Genomic DNA, 16083 nt, shown 5'->3' with positions numbered 1-16083 from the left:
TTCTAAATGTCATTCATGTATATAATTCATTTCTTATTTAGAAGTATACATTCACATTGGTAGATAAGTAGGTAGATAACATATCTTTGATGCTGATTACACCCACTTACATTCTATACTTACCTGTTTCAAAGTACAACACTATACACCTGCAGTTACAGGTAGGTTTGTTATTACTAGCTCGCATTCATGTATTGGTAAAGACTCCACTTGAACTGTCTGTGACGTCAGTACCTCTACGGATGTCTTATGTGAAAAGGGAACCATTCGTCTCTTCAGTCAACTTTGATAACGGCTGGGTCATTGACCGACATTAACGCTGAAGAAAACTTGCTTTCATAGCTAGAGAATAGTCCCCCGTCTCGACAACGTCAGGTTTTCATTCTTTTTATTTTTCCCATACAATTGTCAGATTGTAAGTTCTTTTTTATATACGTCTGAGTGATGCTATCACTGTGTCTCTATTTAGTCCAATCATATGCCAGATCATCTACCATCTCGTGTATACATGAAGTGTTCCTTGGTATTGCTTTGACAAATACAGGGGACATCGTCGTCGTATTACAGGTTTTCGTACATGAGTGGCTGCTGTTGGTTTAACGCTGCTTTGCACTGTACAGCAGTTGAAGGACGACGTTTCAACTTTATGTGGGAGGAATTCCTGAAGTAATGCAGACCTCCTTCCTGAAACATGCATGTATTGCTCTCACAACATTACAAATATGCAGATTCATTGGATTGGGGCACAGGGTCGCACAGCGGACTGGTCCGCCTTCATGTAGACGAATTGCCAGTCGGTTCCCCCATGTTAAGTCATTCAAAACATGAACTGATAATCAGCAGTTGACGATGAACCAGATAGTGTGATAATATGTTCAAGTAGTAATATGTTCTCGCGTTCGCGACGACGGATAGATCCATCTTAGCGAGGTATAACATATTTGTAGTTTGTTGGTATGTTCAGCTTGACCTGAGCTACTCTACATATGGATGACCCGGGAGGTCAAATGGCACAAACGGCAGGTGGAGTTAACTTCATCAAATAGGGGAGCAGGCAATGTTGTTAATGTTGCTGAAGCTGCTCACTGCCTAAAAGCCCGAATCGGAAATATCAAATCATCTGTAGCTTATTTTTTAAAGAAAGTTAGGACATTGCTGACGGTTTCTCGACACAGATGTTGAACGGCGACCTTGTCTCGGCTGTTCAATAATGTGTAAGCCCGGGCTATTATTATAATGGTACCTACGCCCCTGGCAATCTTGGCCTTCATATATCTTTTATACAGTAATTTCTTCACATAGTCCAACTCACTCACTCCTCTCGAAGCCTGACTTTCAAGAAACCATATTGTCCTTAACCAGTTAGCATGGAGCCCGATGTGAATATGGTGTCCAACTCGTACAAAATGGACCACGAGAGACGAGGTCTCGCCGTCATCATCAACAACACCCTGGGAGGGATGGGGAAGGATGGGGAGAGTATGGTGGATTGTCTGACGCAGCTGGGGTTTGATGTGACAATGTATTCACGTCAGACGATGAAGCAGATGAAAGAACTGATGAGAGCAGGTAGGTTGACAGGTAATACAGACGCACACATAGTTGGCCATGAAACATAACAGTGAAACAGTAGAAATCACGATTCGCAATTGGTAACTTCATTCTACAAAACAAATAATGTTAGTTTTACATGCGTTCGTCTGAGTGGATTGTATCATCACTGAGCAACCACCAAAGGGTTCCGCTATATGAATCATCCCCCTAGTGATATACCTCGTTTTACGACGTCTCCACGCGCGACAACGTCCGTCGGTAACGTGCAGGAGACAACTATTTTCAGCGGTTTTCTCGGAGCCAGCACCTTTACCCACAGGCCCGTGTGTCTTTGAGAGGATTAAAGATTTTTTTTAAATATACAAAAATTTGAGATGACCCCCGACTCGAAATGCTTCACAGTACAATATATCATGACAAGGTCATGATGTAGTGTACTGTGAAGCGTTTCGAATTGGGGTCATCTCAAAAACAATAATGTTTTAATAATTAATCTTCGCAAAGACACGAGGGCCTGTGCCTTTACCTGCCAGTGCCTATCTGTGGGGAAGGAAGAGGGTCCCAGGAGACCCTTCGGTTGGTACTGTTGGAGGTTCGGACTCTCACTCTCTTTTGCCGGGAATACCCGTGAAGATCCGGACTAGAATTGGTCTTCAGCAACCGATTCTGTCGTAAAAAGCGACTAACGGGATAGGGTGGTGAGGCTTGCTGACTTGGTTATCACACGTCATCGTATGCCAGTTTCGTAGATCAATGATCATGTTGATCACTGGATTGCCTGGTCCAGACTAGATTAAATACAGACCGCCACCATATAGCTGTTATATTGAGTGAGGCGTTAAACAACCAACCAACCAACCAACCAACCAACCAACATTTGCCAGGGTCTCCTTGGCAAGGGTCTTGGGATTGCGTCTTGCGAGACGAATTATGACTCGATCATCGCTGCCATCGACCCTCCTCTGACTTCTGTGCCATGGGCGACCTTGTACACCACCAGTAGACACATGCATCTCACAAGTCGACTGACAGCCGTGTGGTTAATGTTCAAGTCCAGGATATCCTTGTGTCATGCATATCAATACCTTGCCATCCTGTATTTCTGAAAGTCAGCGTTATGAAATGTTTATTTTCTTAAATCAGTTCCGGAAACTGTAGTTCACATACTTCGCAGCACGTGAACACGTGACCCATAGCTTTTGAGATATTGTGTGAAACACGTGCTTTTTCTGTGCATTCCAGTATACTTGGGTCTTATCGTTTGTTTGGACCAAAATTTAGATATTGACCCTTGAATCAGGTGGTGCTTGAATAATGCCCATGTGTATAGTTTTCATCGCTATTTTGTCTATTACTCTTGATGGAAATTCGAGAGTAAAGTCTTGCATTGACATTTAGTATTTGATATGCAAACGTATCATAATCATACCACCGATGGTGTTGCTGCAGCCGGAAGATGATGTTCATGATGACGATGACGATGGTTATGATGAATAATTTATACATAGCGCTATTTCCACTTAATGCACGCCCACAGTGCGTACATCATTACTGCGATGATGATGATGATGATGATGATGATGACGATGATGATGACGTAAGATGACATCTGTCTCCACAGCCGCAGCGTCCGACCACAGTGGATGTGACTGCTTCGTCTGTGTCATACTCGCCGACGGCGGGGACGACAACGTGAAAGCAACCGACGGCACTGTCAAAATATCATCACTGGTGGCACCATTCAAAGGTCATATCTGCAAATCTCTGGCTGGAAAACCTAAATTATTTTTTATGCAGGTATAATATCGTGCTAAATATATTTCAATCTGAAACTCCTTACATTTCAAATAAATAGCCATAAAATACCAGAATCATTTTGTTCCCATTTCACGTTCAGCCATTCCTCCATAGCAGCCATAGCTATTGAATTTCACAAACAATATTGTCATCCTGTTTCTGAAACATATACAATGAACCCCCGGTACTCCGGGCGCTACAGTTTTCAGTGAAATTTGTCCGGATTATCATATTTCCGGATTATTTGTTGGTTTGTTGCTTAACGCTACACTCGCAATATGCCAGCTGATGAAGGAGCAAGCATACACTCGGAAACGTCGTGTTATTCACAATAAAAACGTTGACATCCATAAAATCTTGCTTTTCCTATATGGCGGCGGTCTGTAAATAATCTGGACCTGATAATCGAGTGATCAACATCATGAATATCAATCTTCGTAAGAGGGATACAATAACCGCTAGCCCGATCTTAACGGGTCATTTTCCGGATTCACCCGAGGAGATCCGGGTTAGAACCGATCTTCAGTAACCCATGCTTGTCGTAAGAGGCGACTAATGGGATCGGATGGTCAGACTCGCTGACTTCTTTTGAGTAGTATAGGCCACATGCAGCAGCACATGTAAGTCCATGAACAAATATGGAAATATCTGTTGGTTCACAGGGATGTCGTGGCAGGGACCTTGACCACGGTGTTACTGTTGGTGCTGCCCTGAGCGTAGTTGGGGATGACGCAGATGATGATGACTACGATGAAGTTGACGGCATGCCTATGACGTACAAAATCCCATCAGGTGCCGACTTCCTCCTGGCGTATTCCACCGTTGCAGGTAGTTGCATCCATTTCACATCACTGATCCTTCCAGGGCTGTATTCAATATATTATATATTTGTTATATGTTATTTTCATTAATGTTGGTAGCAGCTGGCGATGTTGTAATTGTATATGTCAGAATTGTTTGTGGCCGGAAATGACCGAAACACCATCGTCCAAAATGGGGAATGATTTAGCTTCCAGATTGTAACCGGAAGTGGTTGGAGTTACTGGTCCTGGTTACGAGCATGATTGTTGATGTTTTGAGAAGGTTTAGAATTGGACAGTTTTTAGAAGACTGGATGTACCGATGTAAGGACGACATGATCGAGGTCTATTTCAACCTGATATGCCCGTGACCGCCTCCGTGGTGTAGTCGTTAGAGCGTCCGCCGGAGAGCGGAAGGTCGCGGGTTCGATCCCCGACCGCGTCATATTAAAATACGTTAAAATATGGTACTTGTTGGTCCCTGTCTGGCGCTCGGCATTAATGGGTACAACAAGGACTGGTCGGCTCGGAGTCAGTATAATGTGTCTGAGTGGGGTATTCATGCTTCACTGCGGCATGGTATCTCAGTGGGCTAGCACTATAAAAAAAACAGCTTAAGTCTGGGCTAGTACAAGCAGCCGCACCTACACATACACACGCATGCACGTCGTCATATGAGCGAAATATTCTCCAGCGCGACGTTAATTTACGTCACCTCACATATGCCCGTGAAATTCCGGGCTAGAATTGGTCACCGTGTTTGTAGTCAAAGGTGACTATGGGATCGGGTAGTCAGGTTTGCTGACTTGGTTGACGCATGTCATCGTATCCCAATTGCGTAGGCCGATGCTCATGCTGTTTGACTGGTTAAGACTCGTTTTTACAGACGGACACCATATTGCCGGAATATTGCTTAGTGCGGGGTTAAACAAAACTTATATACATACCAAGCACAGCTTGAATGGCTAATTGCATAGCTGGCATGATTTCAGATGCAATAACTTAACAGTTTCAAGACATTCCACAGTGATAGTATTCTGGACATACAGAGCACGGTACGTACTGCTGCTGCCGCTATCTCACCCATTGTATTGCCTTGTTTGACCATAAACCTAAAACCGCGTATTGCAATGTTATCTATTGAATATAGACTGATTTTGTCCGATCATTTAATGACATCACAATTCTGAGGGTACCGATTTCTTGGTTTTCTTAGTTTGCATTTCAATTTGGAATTCACCTCGTATCAACCCACGACGCTTGGCATGTAAGAGACAGATAGGTGTTGCCTCTCTTGGCACTATTCCAACTAAATGACGCCTACCAGTAAGCCGTGGAGTCACCAGACAAACCACAGATTGATATTGTCAGCACCGAACGTGAATTACTCGATCCTTGAAATCGCCTTTTCACAACGCAGGGTTGCCGGGGAACCGTTCTAACTAGGAGTGAGTGAGTGAGTGTAGTTTTACGCCGCACTCAGCAATATTCCAGCTATATGGCGGCGGTCTGTAAATAATCGAGTCTGGACCAGACAATCCAGTGATCAATAGCATGAGCATCGATCTGTGCAATTGGGAACCGATGACATGTGTCAACCAAGTCAGCGAGTCTGACCACCCGATCCCGTTAGTCGCCTCTTACGACAAGCATGGGTTACTGAATACATGTATCAATATTATAACCCGGACCTTCACGGGTCGTTCTAACTAGGAATCCTGGCTGGGGATAAGCAAACGGGAAGCGACAAAATTGTTTAGCCTCGTTGACAGTATTTGGTTCATTTCTATTTGGTTGGACATGCCCAGCCTGCAGTCAAGCATTCAGAACAGCACATTTGATTTCTGTATCTCGAACACAATTTTAAGAGGACCTGTTCCGAATGTAAATAGATAATGATAATGGCATATTACATACACTGCCCTATTGAGCTCCATGTTCAACAACCAAAGTAATCTTTACTAAAGGAAAATATGTACATTTTCTGCGAGGACATTTCTACTCATCTCTGTCTGAGGAATAATGTAGGTAATGAAATAAGCCCAGTGGCCCTGACTTGACCTCAGTGCATAACATGTAACGCCTGATCCCATGACATATACTTAAAGCATAACTAATTACATATTCTGTCCAGGGGCGGTGGGGTAGCCCAGTGATTAACGCGTTCGCTCGTCACGCCAAAGACCCGGGTTCGATTCCCCACATGGGTACAATGTGTGAAGCCCATTTCTGGTGTCCCCCGCAGTGATATTGCTGGAATATTGCTACCAGCGGTGTAAACCCAACTCACTCACATATTCTGTTCCAGGTTACCAGGCTTCACAAAACCCGATGGCGGGATCATATTACATTAACGCCCTGTGTAGCGCCCTGAAGAAATACAGCACGACCATGGACCTTTTGAGAATTTTGATTCTAGTCAACAAAATGGTGGCTCGGGGATTCCAATCCAGTACTGGTCGCCCTAACAACAAGAGTCCTGTGAAGCAGATGCCATCGTTTGTCTCCATGCTGACCAAAGACCTCATCTTCACTCCAAAGGAGGAAGTAGTTTGGGTTAGACGCAAGATAGAACCTTCTTAATATTGGGACTTATAAAAGTGAAAAATACGAATATTCAAGCATGAAGTTTTGCCCCAGTGTCATTATATACTGAGAGTAAAACGTTAGTCACCTGGATATCCAAGATGGCCGCCAAATTCCAAGATGGCCTCCATTTGTCACAGCGAGTGACAAATTTTGAAACCTCTTGGATTTCACATGTCATCATTTTCTGAAGACTGTCACTGAAACAAAGACCACCAGAGACTTGTATGGATGTGCATGCCTAACTATAATTAACCGTATTAATACAAGCGACAAATCCACTTTTGGAATTTCACAAATTCGCTCTTCCATGCAACACAGAATTTGAATGATACCAAAGGCTGCAAATCCAGGCATTTGTGTGACAGGGCCTTGTGCTCAGTCTATGAAATACATTATATACATAAGAATTGTGATCGATACCACTGATACCTCTGATTTTGGATATAAATTTATGAAATATTTTATGAGTAACAATATATTTTCTATGTGATAAAAAATGTAATGTGATATCGAGATCGATATACATTCAAACTGAAGAAGAGCCCAAGTTGATGAGATTTCCTGAACTCGCGAAAATCTGGACTCGCTTCATACATATCCATAACAATACAAATGACATAGTTTGGGGCCTTTAGACAGCCTAGATCAGACCCGAAAACCTAGGACCAATCCGGGATTCGAACCAACACTCTCAGAGTGCGGCACCTAATCTCCTTATCTAACCCACTCAGCCACTGCGGCTTCTTCAAAGAGAAAGGTCTGACAACTGGTACTCTGCATCACGTACTTTGTACCTCTGACAAGTTTATATTAGCGCGGCTCCCATGCTGAACCTATGAATACACTTCAAGTCCGCCTTTCTTTCAAGGGACTGATGTTTGCTTGAGTGCTGTAGGTGGACATGCCACTTCACCTTTCACAGGTATTCATTTATCTAATACCCGTGTTACAAAGATCCAAATTCTACTAATTTTATGGTCTTGTATGCAATTATCTCCAAAGACATCAAGTGGGCATTGTCTCCATTCAAAGTCTCTGTACATCCTCAGATATTAATATCATTAACAACTCTGTGAAATTTTTTGAAATACGTTTATTCTGTGAAACATTGTTAGCAAACATGTTTCTTCGATCCATACTATGAACTCATTTGGTAACTCCACAACTATATTATGTACTATATTTTAGGTCGTATGGCCTCATATGCAAATAAACTCGCTCTCTCTCGCTCAATACTACTAATTCTTTGTTGAGATAATCTGAAATATTCTTCAAACCTTATTCTCAAGAATGTTTCAATCTACTGTTGTCGAACTAGAGCGTCGAACCTAATGCGGCCGGGAAAAGGTATCTTTAAAGTCAAAATGAAATCTAAAGATCGAATTTCAATCATACCTTTGAAGGCCTCATCAGTGGTGTCACATCAAACCTATGATGTACAGACTTACCTCGACGAGATGATGTCTAAATCAGATGAGCGGGGCGATATTTGGAGAGTCAGTGCCTCCGTGAGATAATATTTTACAAAACATAAACTATAAATCCTGCAAACTGAATTTCCTCAGGCAAAGAGTTTTCTCAAATGGGAAGTACACAAATTACCCTGACGCTGTGCTGACCAAGAGGTAAGATGTTGGACAAGGTAAAGTGGTTGTATTTCATGGAGACTAGTCACCGTGAGAGTTCATACCGTTAATCTCTTTATGTTTCCATGAACACATATTCACAAAGGACCCGTATGCTTTGCCTAATGTAGCCTTATCGTTACATGGTGTCGACATGATGCAGGTGTTCGCTTGAGACCTACTCGGGTATTATCTGGAGGTCAAATTCCATACAAGGGGTTTGTAAGGTAATTATCAGTCACCAACACAATAGTGTCCGGGCGTAGTGACCCGCCTACAGTCGACCATGTATACATGTACTTAGTATGACACAACACTTGGACAGCTTAGTGTGATGCTCGGGGAGAGTGTCATAACTTTTGTCGTCATTCTGTATTCTATATCGGAGCGAGGGCCGATTATACTGTTTGCACATTTATAACGTTTTATTAAAAAGATATAACTATGCTTTATGTGTTCTTCGTATATATACAATCGTCAGAATAGAAGCTGAGAAATGGAAATGAACTTTAATTTGCCTTGTCTATACACGTGTCGGTTGGTAATCGTTGTACTGACTGCTAACATACTCGTAAATAAAACGTTCCTTTTGAGATGACCCCTTAGAGGTGGGTGTATAAATAAGTTTCACGATCTGGTTGTTGAAACGTGAGGTTACAATAATTCAAACGGTCAGTTGCTTAATGTAAGTATATCTATATATTTGTTTATAGTTTATATGGTTTTCAAATGCAAAGATTGACATCAATAAACAACAATAAACATAGTAAAAATAGCATTTGTTGGTGGTCATTAGAATCAAGTTTCTTAATGTATCATGGACTCTTTTAGTTATTTTTTTTCTAGAATATATGTAGGTTCATATCTGTGATATGTGTATATAGAGACTATTATCCTCGCGATGATTATGACAATACCTTTCAGCACAACGATGAGTATGCACGTAAATTACGTGGATTAAACCTGTATAAAGCACCACGTAGATTACGATTACACCTGTATAAAGCACCACGTGGATTACGATTACACGTGGATTACAATTACACTGTTTAAAGCACCACGTAGATTACGATTACACCTGTATAAAGCACCACGTGGATTACGATTACACCTGTATAAAGCACCACGTGGATTACGATTACACCTGTATAAAGCACCACGTGGATTACGATTACACCTGTATAAAGCACCACGTAGATTACGATTACACCTGTATAAAGCACCACGTGGATTACGATTACACCTGTTTAAAGCACCACGTAGATTACGATTACACCTGTATAAAGCACCACGTGGATTACGATTACACCTGTATAAAGCACCACGTGGATTACGATTACACCTGTATAAAGCACCACTTGAGATTTTACACCTGTATAAAGCACCACGTGGGTTACGATTACATTACGCACCACGTAGATTACGATTACACCTGTATAAAGCACTACGTAGATTACAATTACACTTGTTTAAAGCACCACGTGGATTACGATTACACCTGTATAAAAGGACCACGTAGATGATGATCACACTTGTTTAAAGCACCATGTAGATTACGATAAAGCACCATGTAGATTACGATTACGCCTGTATAAAGCACCGCGTGTATTACGATTACACCTGTATAAAAGGACCACGTAGATTACGATCACACCTGGATAAAGCACCACATAGACTATGGTTGTACATTATGCAAGATTTAGATTAGGACTGCATCTTCATTAGAACCGAGTAGGTTCTGATTGCTTTGTTATAAAGCACCACGCGATTTCAATTTTTATGAAGCACAAATAAATGCTGCAATACATGCATTACATTCAAGTCTTTGTTTTCAGATTTTGTAAAATATATCGACATAACGGTATGGAAGATTCTTATCTGGCGCCTTCTCAAAGGTTAGTCACCCGCCTTTGTCAAAAGTTAAAATTATATCCTAGTCCTCTCAGTTCATTCGGACAAATTCCCACCAATCACCGAGATAACTGGATATTTAATAAATATATAATGTTTGTCAGACATTATTGGAAATATATGCATGTCACATTGTGAATGTCCTGATAAAAATAAGTGACCCAAATAGAACGCATACGCACAAACGCACATTAAGAGAGGCAGTGCATTTCGTACTTCAATCGTCAGGCGGGGCAAAGTGACGATAGTGAGATGCGACATGTCCAACGTTCCCGACGTGTACAACATGGATCACTGTAACCGTGGTGTCGCTGTCGTCATCAACAACAGAGACTTCACCACCCTGGGGGTGGGATGTCGAGGAGGTACAGACCAGGATGGGAGGGAGGTGGCAGAACGCTGGGAGGAGCTGGGGTTTGATGTGAGGATGTATATCAATCAGACCAAGAAACAGATGCAGGAGGTGATGACTCAAGGTAAGTAAACTGTCCTCTCTCGTGTTCATCCCTGATTGTGTGTCAACGTATCTGTGGCATTGACTGTTTTTAACCTGAAAACTGTATTTCCCGGAAAATACTCAACTGATTAATTGCTGGCTTCATATAACTGTAATATTACTGATTGCACCTTGACATCAAAACAATAAAAACATTGATCACATGACTTCCTGTAAATGTCCCAAAATTATTTGGCCCCTCGTGTCAACATTCCTGATATAACATAAAATAATTCGACAGTATGGGACGTTACTACTGATGTCATTCACCAGTGTATAAAATAAGGCTCGTCCGAAACGGGCTAGATTTCTGACGGACTGACTATATTTACAGCTAGCCAGCCCGATGGTCTGGTAACAAAAATAGATAACATGTTCCATACATCTGAGTAAATGACTGTTTTCAATAGACTGTTAGACAGGAAATACATGTCACAGGTTCATTAAATTATTCATAGTAACTAAAAATGGAGTTATTTTGTTTGGATTTTTTGGTCTGGTTAAATCCATTTTGGGCTGGTAACATTTTGAAGTTACCAGCCCTAATGGTTGGCTGAGTTTTTGGCTTATTTCATACACTGCATTCACTGAGGTGTTTGATGCAGGTAACTTATAGATTGTCGCCATATAGCTGGACTATTGCTGAATTTCTTCTGAGTAAGTTAAATGTTATTAATACATGTGATGAGGTTGATTAACGGATGTCAGTCAATCTAACCGGTACTGCAGCATCTAAAGACGACCACAGTGACAGCGACTGCTTCGTGTGCGTGATTCTGTCTCACGGGGAGGAGGACAAGATCTACGGCACGGATGGTCCAGTGGAGGTCACCAGACTCTTGGACCCATTCAAAGGTCACCGTTGTCCAACGCTGACTGGTAAACCAAAACTATTCTTCATCCAGGTGAGTTGAAAACACTAACAACTTAGCATGCACACGTCCTTCCTTCCAAGCACAGACCAAGGCGATGTTAACCCTCTTGGACGTTACAAGAGTTAAACTGGTTTTAGCACTAAGATAGATCGGCGAAAGTGGTTACTCATCTTTATGTAACACGCTTGGAACGGGTGTCCCTGTGATCTGTAATGATCTAAGGCCCCGATATTCGCTGTGCAGAGTTGGGTTGTATAATTGTGCCAGGATCCTTTAAGGGTGAACTCTTATCCCAGACTGTCCTTGGTAAAAGCATGACCGAATATAGTTATCAAGCGACTGTGCGAAGCTATACAGGTTGGTTTGGCTTGAAAACTGTATCTTGCATAGACTATAAGTGTGACGTCACAATTTTAAAAGCATTTGAATTTGAAAACACAGATAAATAGAGGTCCTGGAACGTTAACTTCGGTGAAATAAAACATCCAAGACCAGCGTAACTTTGGGCTTTATTGACAAAACAAGAACACTGCCCCTGGTCACTTACTCAGACCGTACCCGTGAAAATCCTGGTTGGAATTGATCTTCAGTAACTCATGCTTGTCATAAGAGGCGACTAACGGGATCGGGTGGTCAGGCTCGCTGACTTGGTTGACACATGTCATCGTATACCATTTGCGTAGATTGATGTTCATGCTGTTGATCCCTGGTTGCCTGGTCCAGATCCGATTATTTACAGACCGCCGCCCTATAGGTGAAATATTGCTGAGTGCGGCGTAAAACTAACCTCACTCACCTACTCAGAGCCTTTTCATCTCACAATCAGTCTATTCAGGATGGATATATACGACTTTAAGAACTTTTCAGGCATGCAGAGGAAAGGCGACTGACTTTGGAGCCGACGTCACTGACGCCGTGAACATGGTTGGTGGGGACGAGGACGACGATGGAGATGACACGGAGGAGCCGGTGACGTACAGGATCCCAACAGAGGCAGACTTCCTCATCGCGTACTCCGTTGTTTCAGGTAGTTACTATACTCGTCATTTTATATCATTTATACTATCATGTATCATATATTAATAAGAGTGGTGGCCTAGAGGTAAAGCGCCAGTGATCGCCTCGTCGAAGTAAGGGTTCAGTTCTCCAAATGGGTAGAATGTGATAATCCCATAATCTCGAACACAAAGTTAAAACCCAATTAACCTGTCTACCTGAAGTGGTAGATAAAACACATCCAAGGGTTTTACATCAAATTGAAACAACCTTAACAGGGTATGTGTTTTATAAGGGGCGGTGGGGTAGCCAAGTGGTTATGAACCATTGCGAACAACGTTAATTAACACGTGTATGTAATGTTATTTTATGTTAAATAGACTTCAGGTGACCCGAAGGAAACGGGCGTAAAATATATATTGCTACCGTAAATGTACTTGAAAAAACTTCCGTCCCAAGTAAATCATAAATATTACATTTGGCGTTTGATTTGAAATCATTCCTGACATTAACTTAAGTAGATTGTCTCCCTAAAAATATATCTCTATCCAGAGACATTCCCACGTTACATCATCATCGAAACTTGTACAGATACAATTAAAAACACAGGGGATATCCATCTTGGGGTGACATCATTTACGAACCAAGTTGCATGATTGTATATGCGGTTACAACATGACTATTCCAGTCACAGTACTTCATTCATGAGAAAAGCATGAAATGATTTCATTCATTGTTCATGACGTCACAGGTTGATGACATGACGTTACCTGTACACTCGGCTGTCTTCTGTGAGATTTATCTGTGGAATGATATTGCCTATACTCTTCTTATTTTTCTCTCTGAAAATGTCGGTGAGAAATTCACAGAAAAACCTAGTCTCTAGTGAATGAATCATGTTAACCCCCTCACCAAAGGTAGTATTAACACGGTGTATTCGTTCGAGACAGATTCCTCCTAGTTCGTTGGCTGTTCTCTAAATATCCCTGTCTAAATCATGTTCCCGTGAAGATCTGGGTTTGAATTGGTCTTCAGCAACCCATGCTTGTCGTAAGAGGTGTCTAACGGTATCGGGTGGTCAGGCTCGCTGACTTGGTTGACTTCAGATTTGGTTGACACATGTCATCGTATCCCAATTGCGTAGATCGATGTGCATGTTACTGATCACTGGATTGTCTTGTCCAGACCGCCACCATATAATTGTCATATTGCGTGCTGCGTTAAACAACAAACAAACAAACATGTTCATGACATCTGTTGTTACAGGGTACTACTCGTGGCGTGACAACATACAGGGTTCGGTGTTCATACAGGCGCTGTGTGAAGTTCTGAAGGAACATGGCGCAAGACTTGACCTCATGACCTTGATGACAAGAGTCAACAAGATGGTGGCATACGGATTCGAAGTTCAAGAGATACGAGATGTTAAAAGACCGTATGTTTACAAGATGAAACAGATACCTAGTGTGGTGTCCATGCTGACCAAGGACGTATACTTCCGCCCTAAAGAGTAGCATTTATTGTATATGTATTGGGTATAAATGACTTCTACGCTTGATTTAGAAAGGCAAAGGGCAAAGGCACGCACACACGCACGCACGCACGCACGCACACACACACTTTTTTGGTTATTTTAAAGTACAGAAGCTTTCACCGGAAACACATCGGCTCCCACTCCGATCAATCCAGGGGACACAGGAGGCCAAACGGTCTGAAGACTTTCGAAATATGTAGTACCCATGCCCTTGTGAAATCATCTATCAAAGACGGGTTTCGTCCCTTGGATAAAATTAACTTTCTCTCTCACGTTTTGTTTCATGAATGCGTTACAGGACAAACGTGTCCTTTGATGTGTGTGTCTTTAAAGCGTCTTTAGAAAACACGATGTGTCTGAGAAGTAAATGAGAATTATGACGTGGTTTGATATTTCATACTAGTAACTTCAAATATTTAATGGAGACTGTGTTCCCGGTCAGGAGCCAAGACGATGTGATCATTTGTGTGTTGTTTATTGCTGCACTCAGCAATATTCCAGCAATATGGCGGCGGCCTGTAAATAACCCAGTGATGAAAAGCAAGAGCATTAATCTACGCAACTGGGATATGATGACGTGTGTCAACCAACCCGCCTCTTACGACAAGCATGGGTTGCTGAAAGATGTAACTGTGTTTCACTTTCTTTCTTCTGAATTTAAGAAAACATTTCAATACACTTCGACTTTAAGTACATGATTCATGCACAAGTTGTATGTTGCGTGTTTGTTGAGAGCATTAAACGCACAAAAGTGCTGTTTTTTACATGTGAAAAGCACGTAATGATTGCCAGGTTCTCATAAGAAACTTTTAAACCGGAAATCACGCATACGTTACAAGCAGCGGCTTGTTGAAAATCAACGTCAACGCGCCTTCTTTAAGCTGCAAACAGGAATGGCGCAAAACAATGTTGCCAGGCATTTGATCTTCATCAAAACAAAATATCATCTGTTTGGAGACTTTATATACAGTCGGACAACGGGTGACGTCACGGCAACAAAGCAATCACATTCGGGTGATAAATCTACCGAACCGACACCAAACTGCCACATTATAACAGCTGGGACATTCCTGGGATGAGACCAGTTAGAGGCACAACATTCGGAACTCGCGTCCAGCGCCACACTAACGTTTGCTTCCATGTTACCCTTATGGCCATGGGTGCCCTTGTACAGAGCATCTTAGCTCTAAGACTACCTTAAGTCTGTGTTAAGGTATGGGAGTTACAGTCACCTTAGCCCTGAGATCGCTTTGTACAACGGCACTCAGAACAGTAAACTTCACAGAGCAGGGATCTCCTGATAAGCTCTTGTGGTCGTGCTGGGGTTTAAACCGTTGTAGCGACGCTTACGATGCTCGACGTCGTCAGTATGGGATGAAATGGAATGCCAATTTGTCGCTACCGGGACGACGTCGTTCGAGATCATGTTGTACCCTTTGAGAAAATGCAGAGACGTAACGGCCACGGCTGTTTGTTTCTCCTTATCGGTCTCCCATAGATTATGAATATTAGGGATATATGTGATGAGAATGGTTTACTATCAATAGAATCTTTAAAAGAAAATTATCATATCAAAGGCACTTTTTTAGATTTCAGATATTTACTGAACATATTACCTGAATCTTGGAAATATACTTTAAAGCACTGTCTCTCTATTCCAGTCAGTAATTTGAATGTTAACCAATGCCAGATACATTTAGTAAAAGCATCCAAAGGCTGCAGAACTTTTTACGATAAACTTATTTGTAATGATAAATATCCAAACATTTGTAATAAATGGCAGCTTTTATTTCCTGAATCTGACTTTGATTGGAAAAATATATTTACAGTATATAGAAAGGGATTGCAAGACACAAAGCTTATAGACTTTCAATATAGATTTCTACAAGGTATTATTTACACAAAA

The 16083-nt window shown here is 41.8% G+C and overlaps 2 protein-coding genes across 2 annotated transcripts; both read left to right on the top strand.

Moving 5' to 3' along the window:
• The first annotated feature begins 564 nt into the window (after positions 1–564).
• Positions 565–7126, top strand: LOC124277141 (caspase-7-like). Its single transcript, XM_046712797.1, has 5 exons — positions 565–697; positions 1363–1569; positions 3176–3351; positions 4014–4179; positions 6460–7126. The coding sequence occupies exons 1-5, from the start codon at positions 670–672 to the stop codon at positions 6732–6734; spliced, it is 852 nt and encodes a 283-aa protein (XP_046568753.1). The 5' UTR covers positions 565–669; the 3' UTR covers positions 6735–7126.
• Positions 7127–8976: 1850 nt separating this feature from the next.
• On the top strand, positions 8977–14654 carry LOC124277140 (caspase-3-like). Its single transcript, XM_046712796.1, has 6 exons — positions 8977–9050; positions 10201–10260; positions 10505–10752; positions 11502–11677; positions 12515–12674; positions 13910–14654. The coding sequence occupies exons 2-6, from the start codon at positions 10229–10231 to the stop codon at positions 14155–14157; spliced, it is 864 nt and encodes a 287-aa protein (XP_046568752.1). The 5' UTR covers positions 8977–9050; positions 10201–10228; the 3' UTR covers positions 14158–14654.
• The last annotated feature ends 1429 nt before the right edge of the window (positions 14655–16083 follow it).

Source organism: Haliotis rubra, unplaced genomic scaffold, assembly GCF_003918875.1.
Source record: "Haliotis rubra isolate DU_JTF1 unplaced genomic scaffold, ASM391887v1 Scf219, whole genome shotgun sequence".
NCBI lineage: Eukaryota > Metazoa > Mollusca > Gastropoda > Lepetellida > Haliotidae > Haliotis > Haliotis rubra.
This window is presented reverse-complemented; position numbering and strand designations above follow the sequence as displayed.

Bases quoted from the DNA above. Each gene is read 5' to 3' on its own strand.
- LOC124277141 (XM_046712797.1), top strand. From the start codon at position 670: ATGCAGACCTCCTTCCTGAAACATGCAT. The intron at 698-1,362 runs GTATTGCTCTCA...GTCCTTAACCAG, and splicing joins CTCCTTCCTGAAACATGCAT to TTAGCATGGAGCCCGATGTG. The intron at 3,352-4,013 runs GTATAATATCGT...GTTGGTTCACAG, and splicing joins CTAAATTATTTTTTATGCAG to GGATGTCGTGGCAGGGACCT.
- LOC124277140 (XM_046712796.1), top strand. From the start codon at position 10,229: ATGGAAGATTCTTATCTGGCGCCTTCTCAAAG. The intron at 10,753-11,501 runs GTAAGTAAACTG...CCGGTACTGCAG, and splicing joins GCAGGAGGTGATGACTCAAG to CATCTAAAGACGACCACAGT. The intron at 11,678-12,514 runs GTGAGTTGAAAA...AGAACTTTTCAG, and splicing joins CAAAACTATTCTTCATCCAG to GCATGCAGAGGAAAGGCGAC.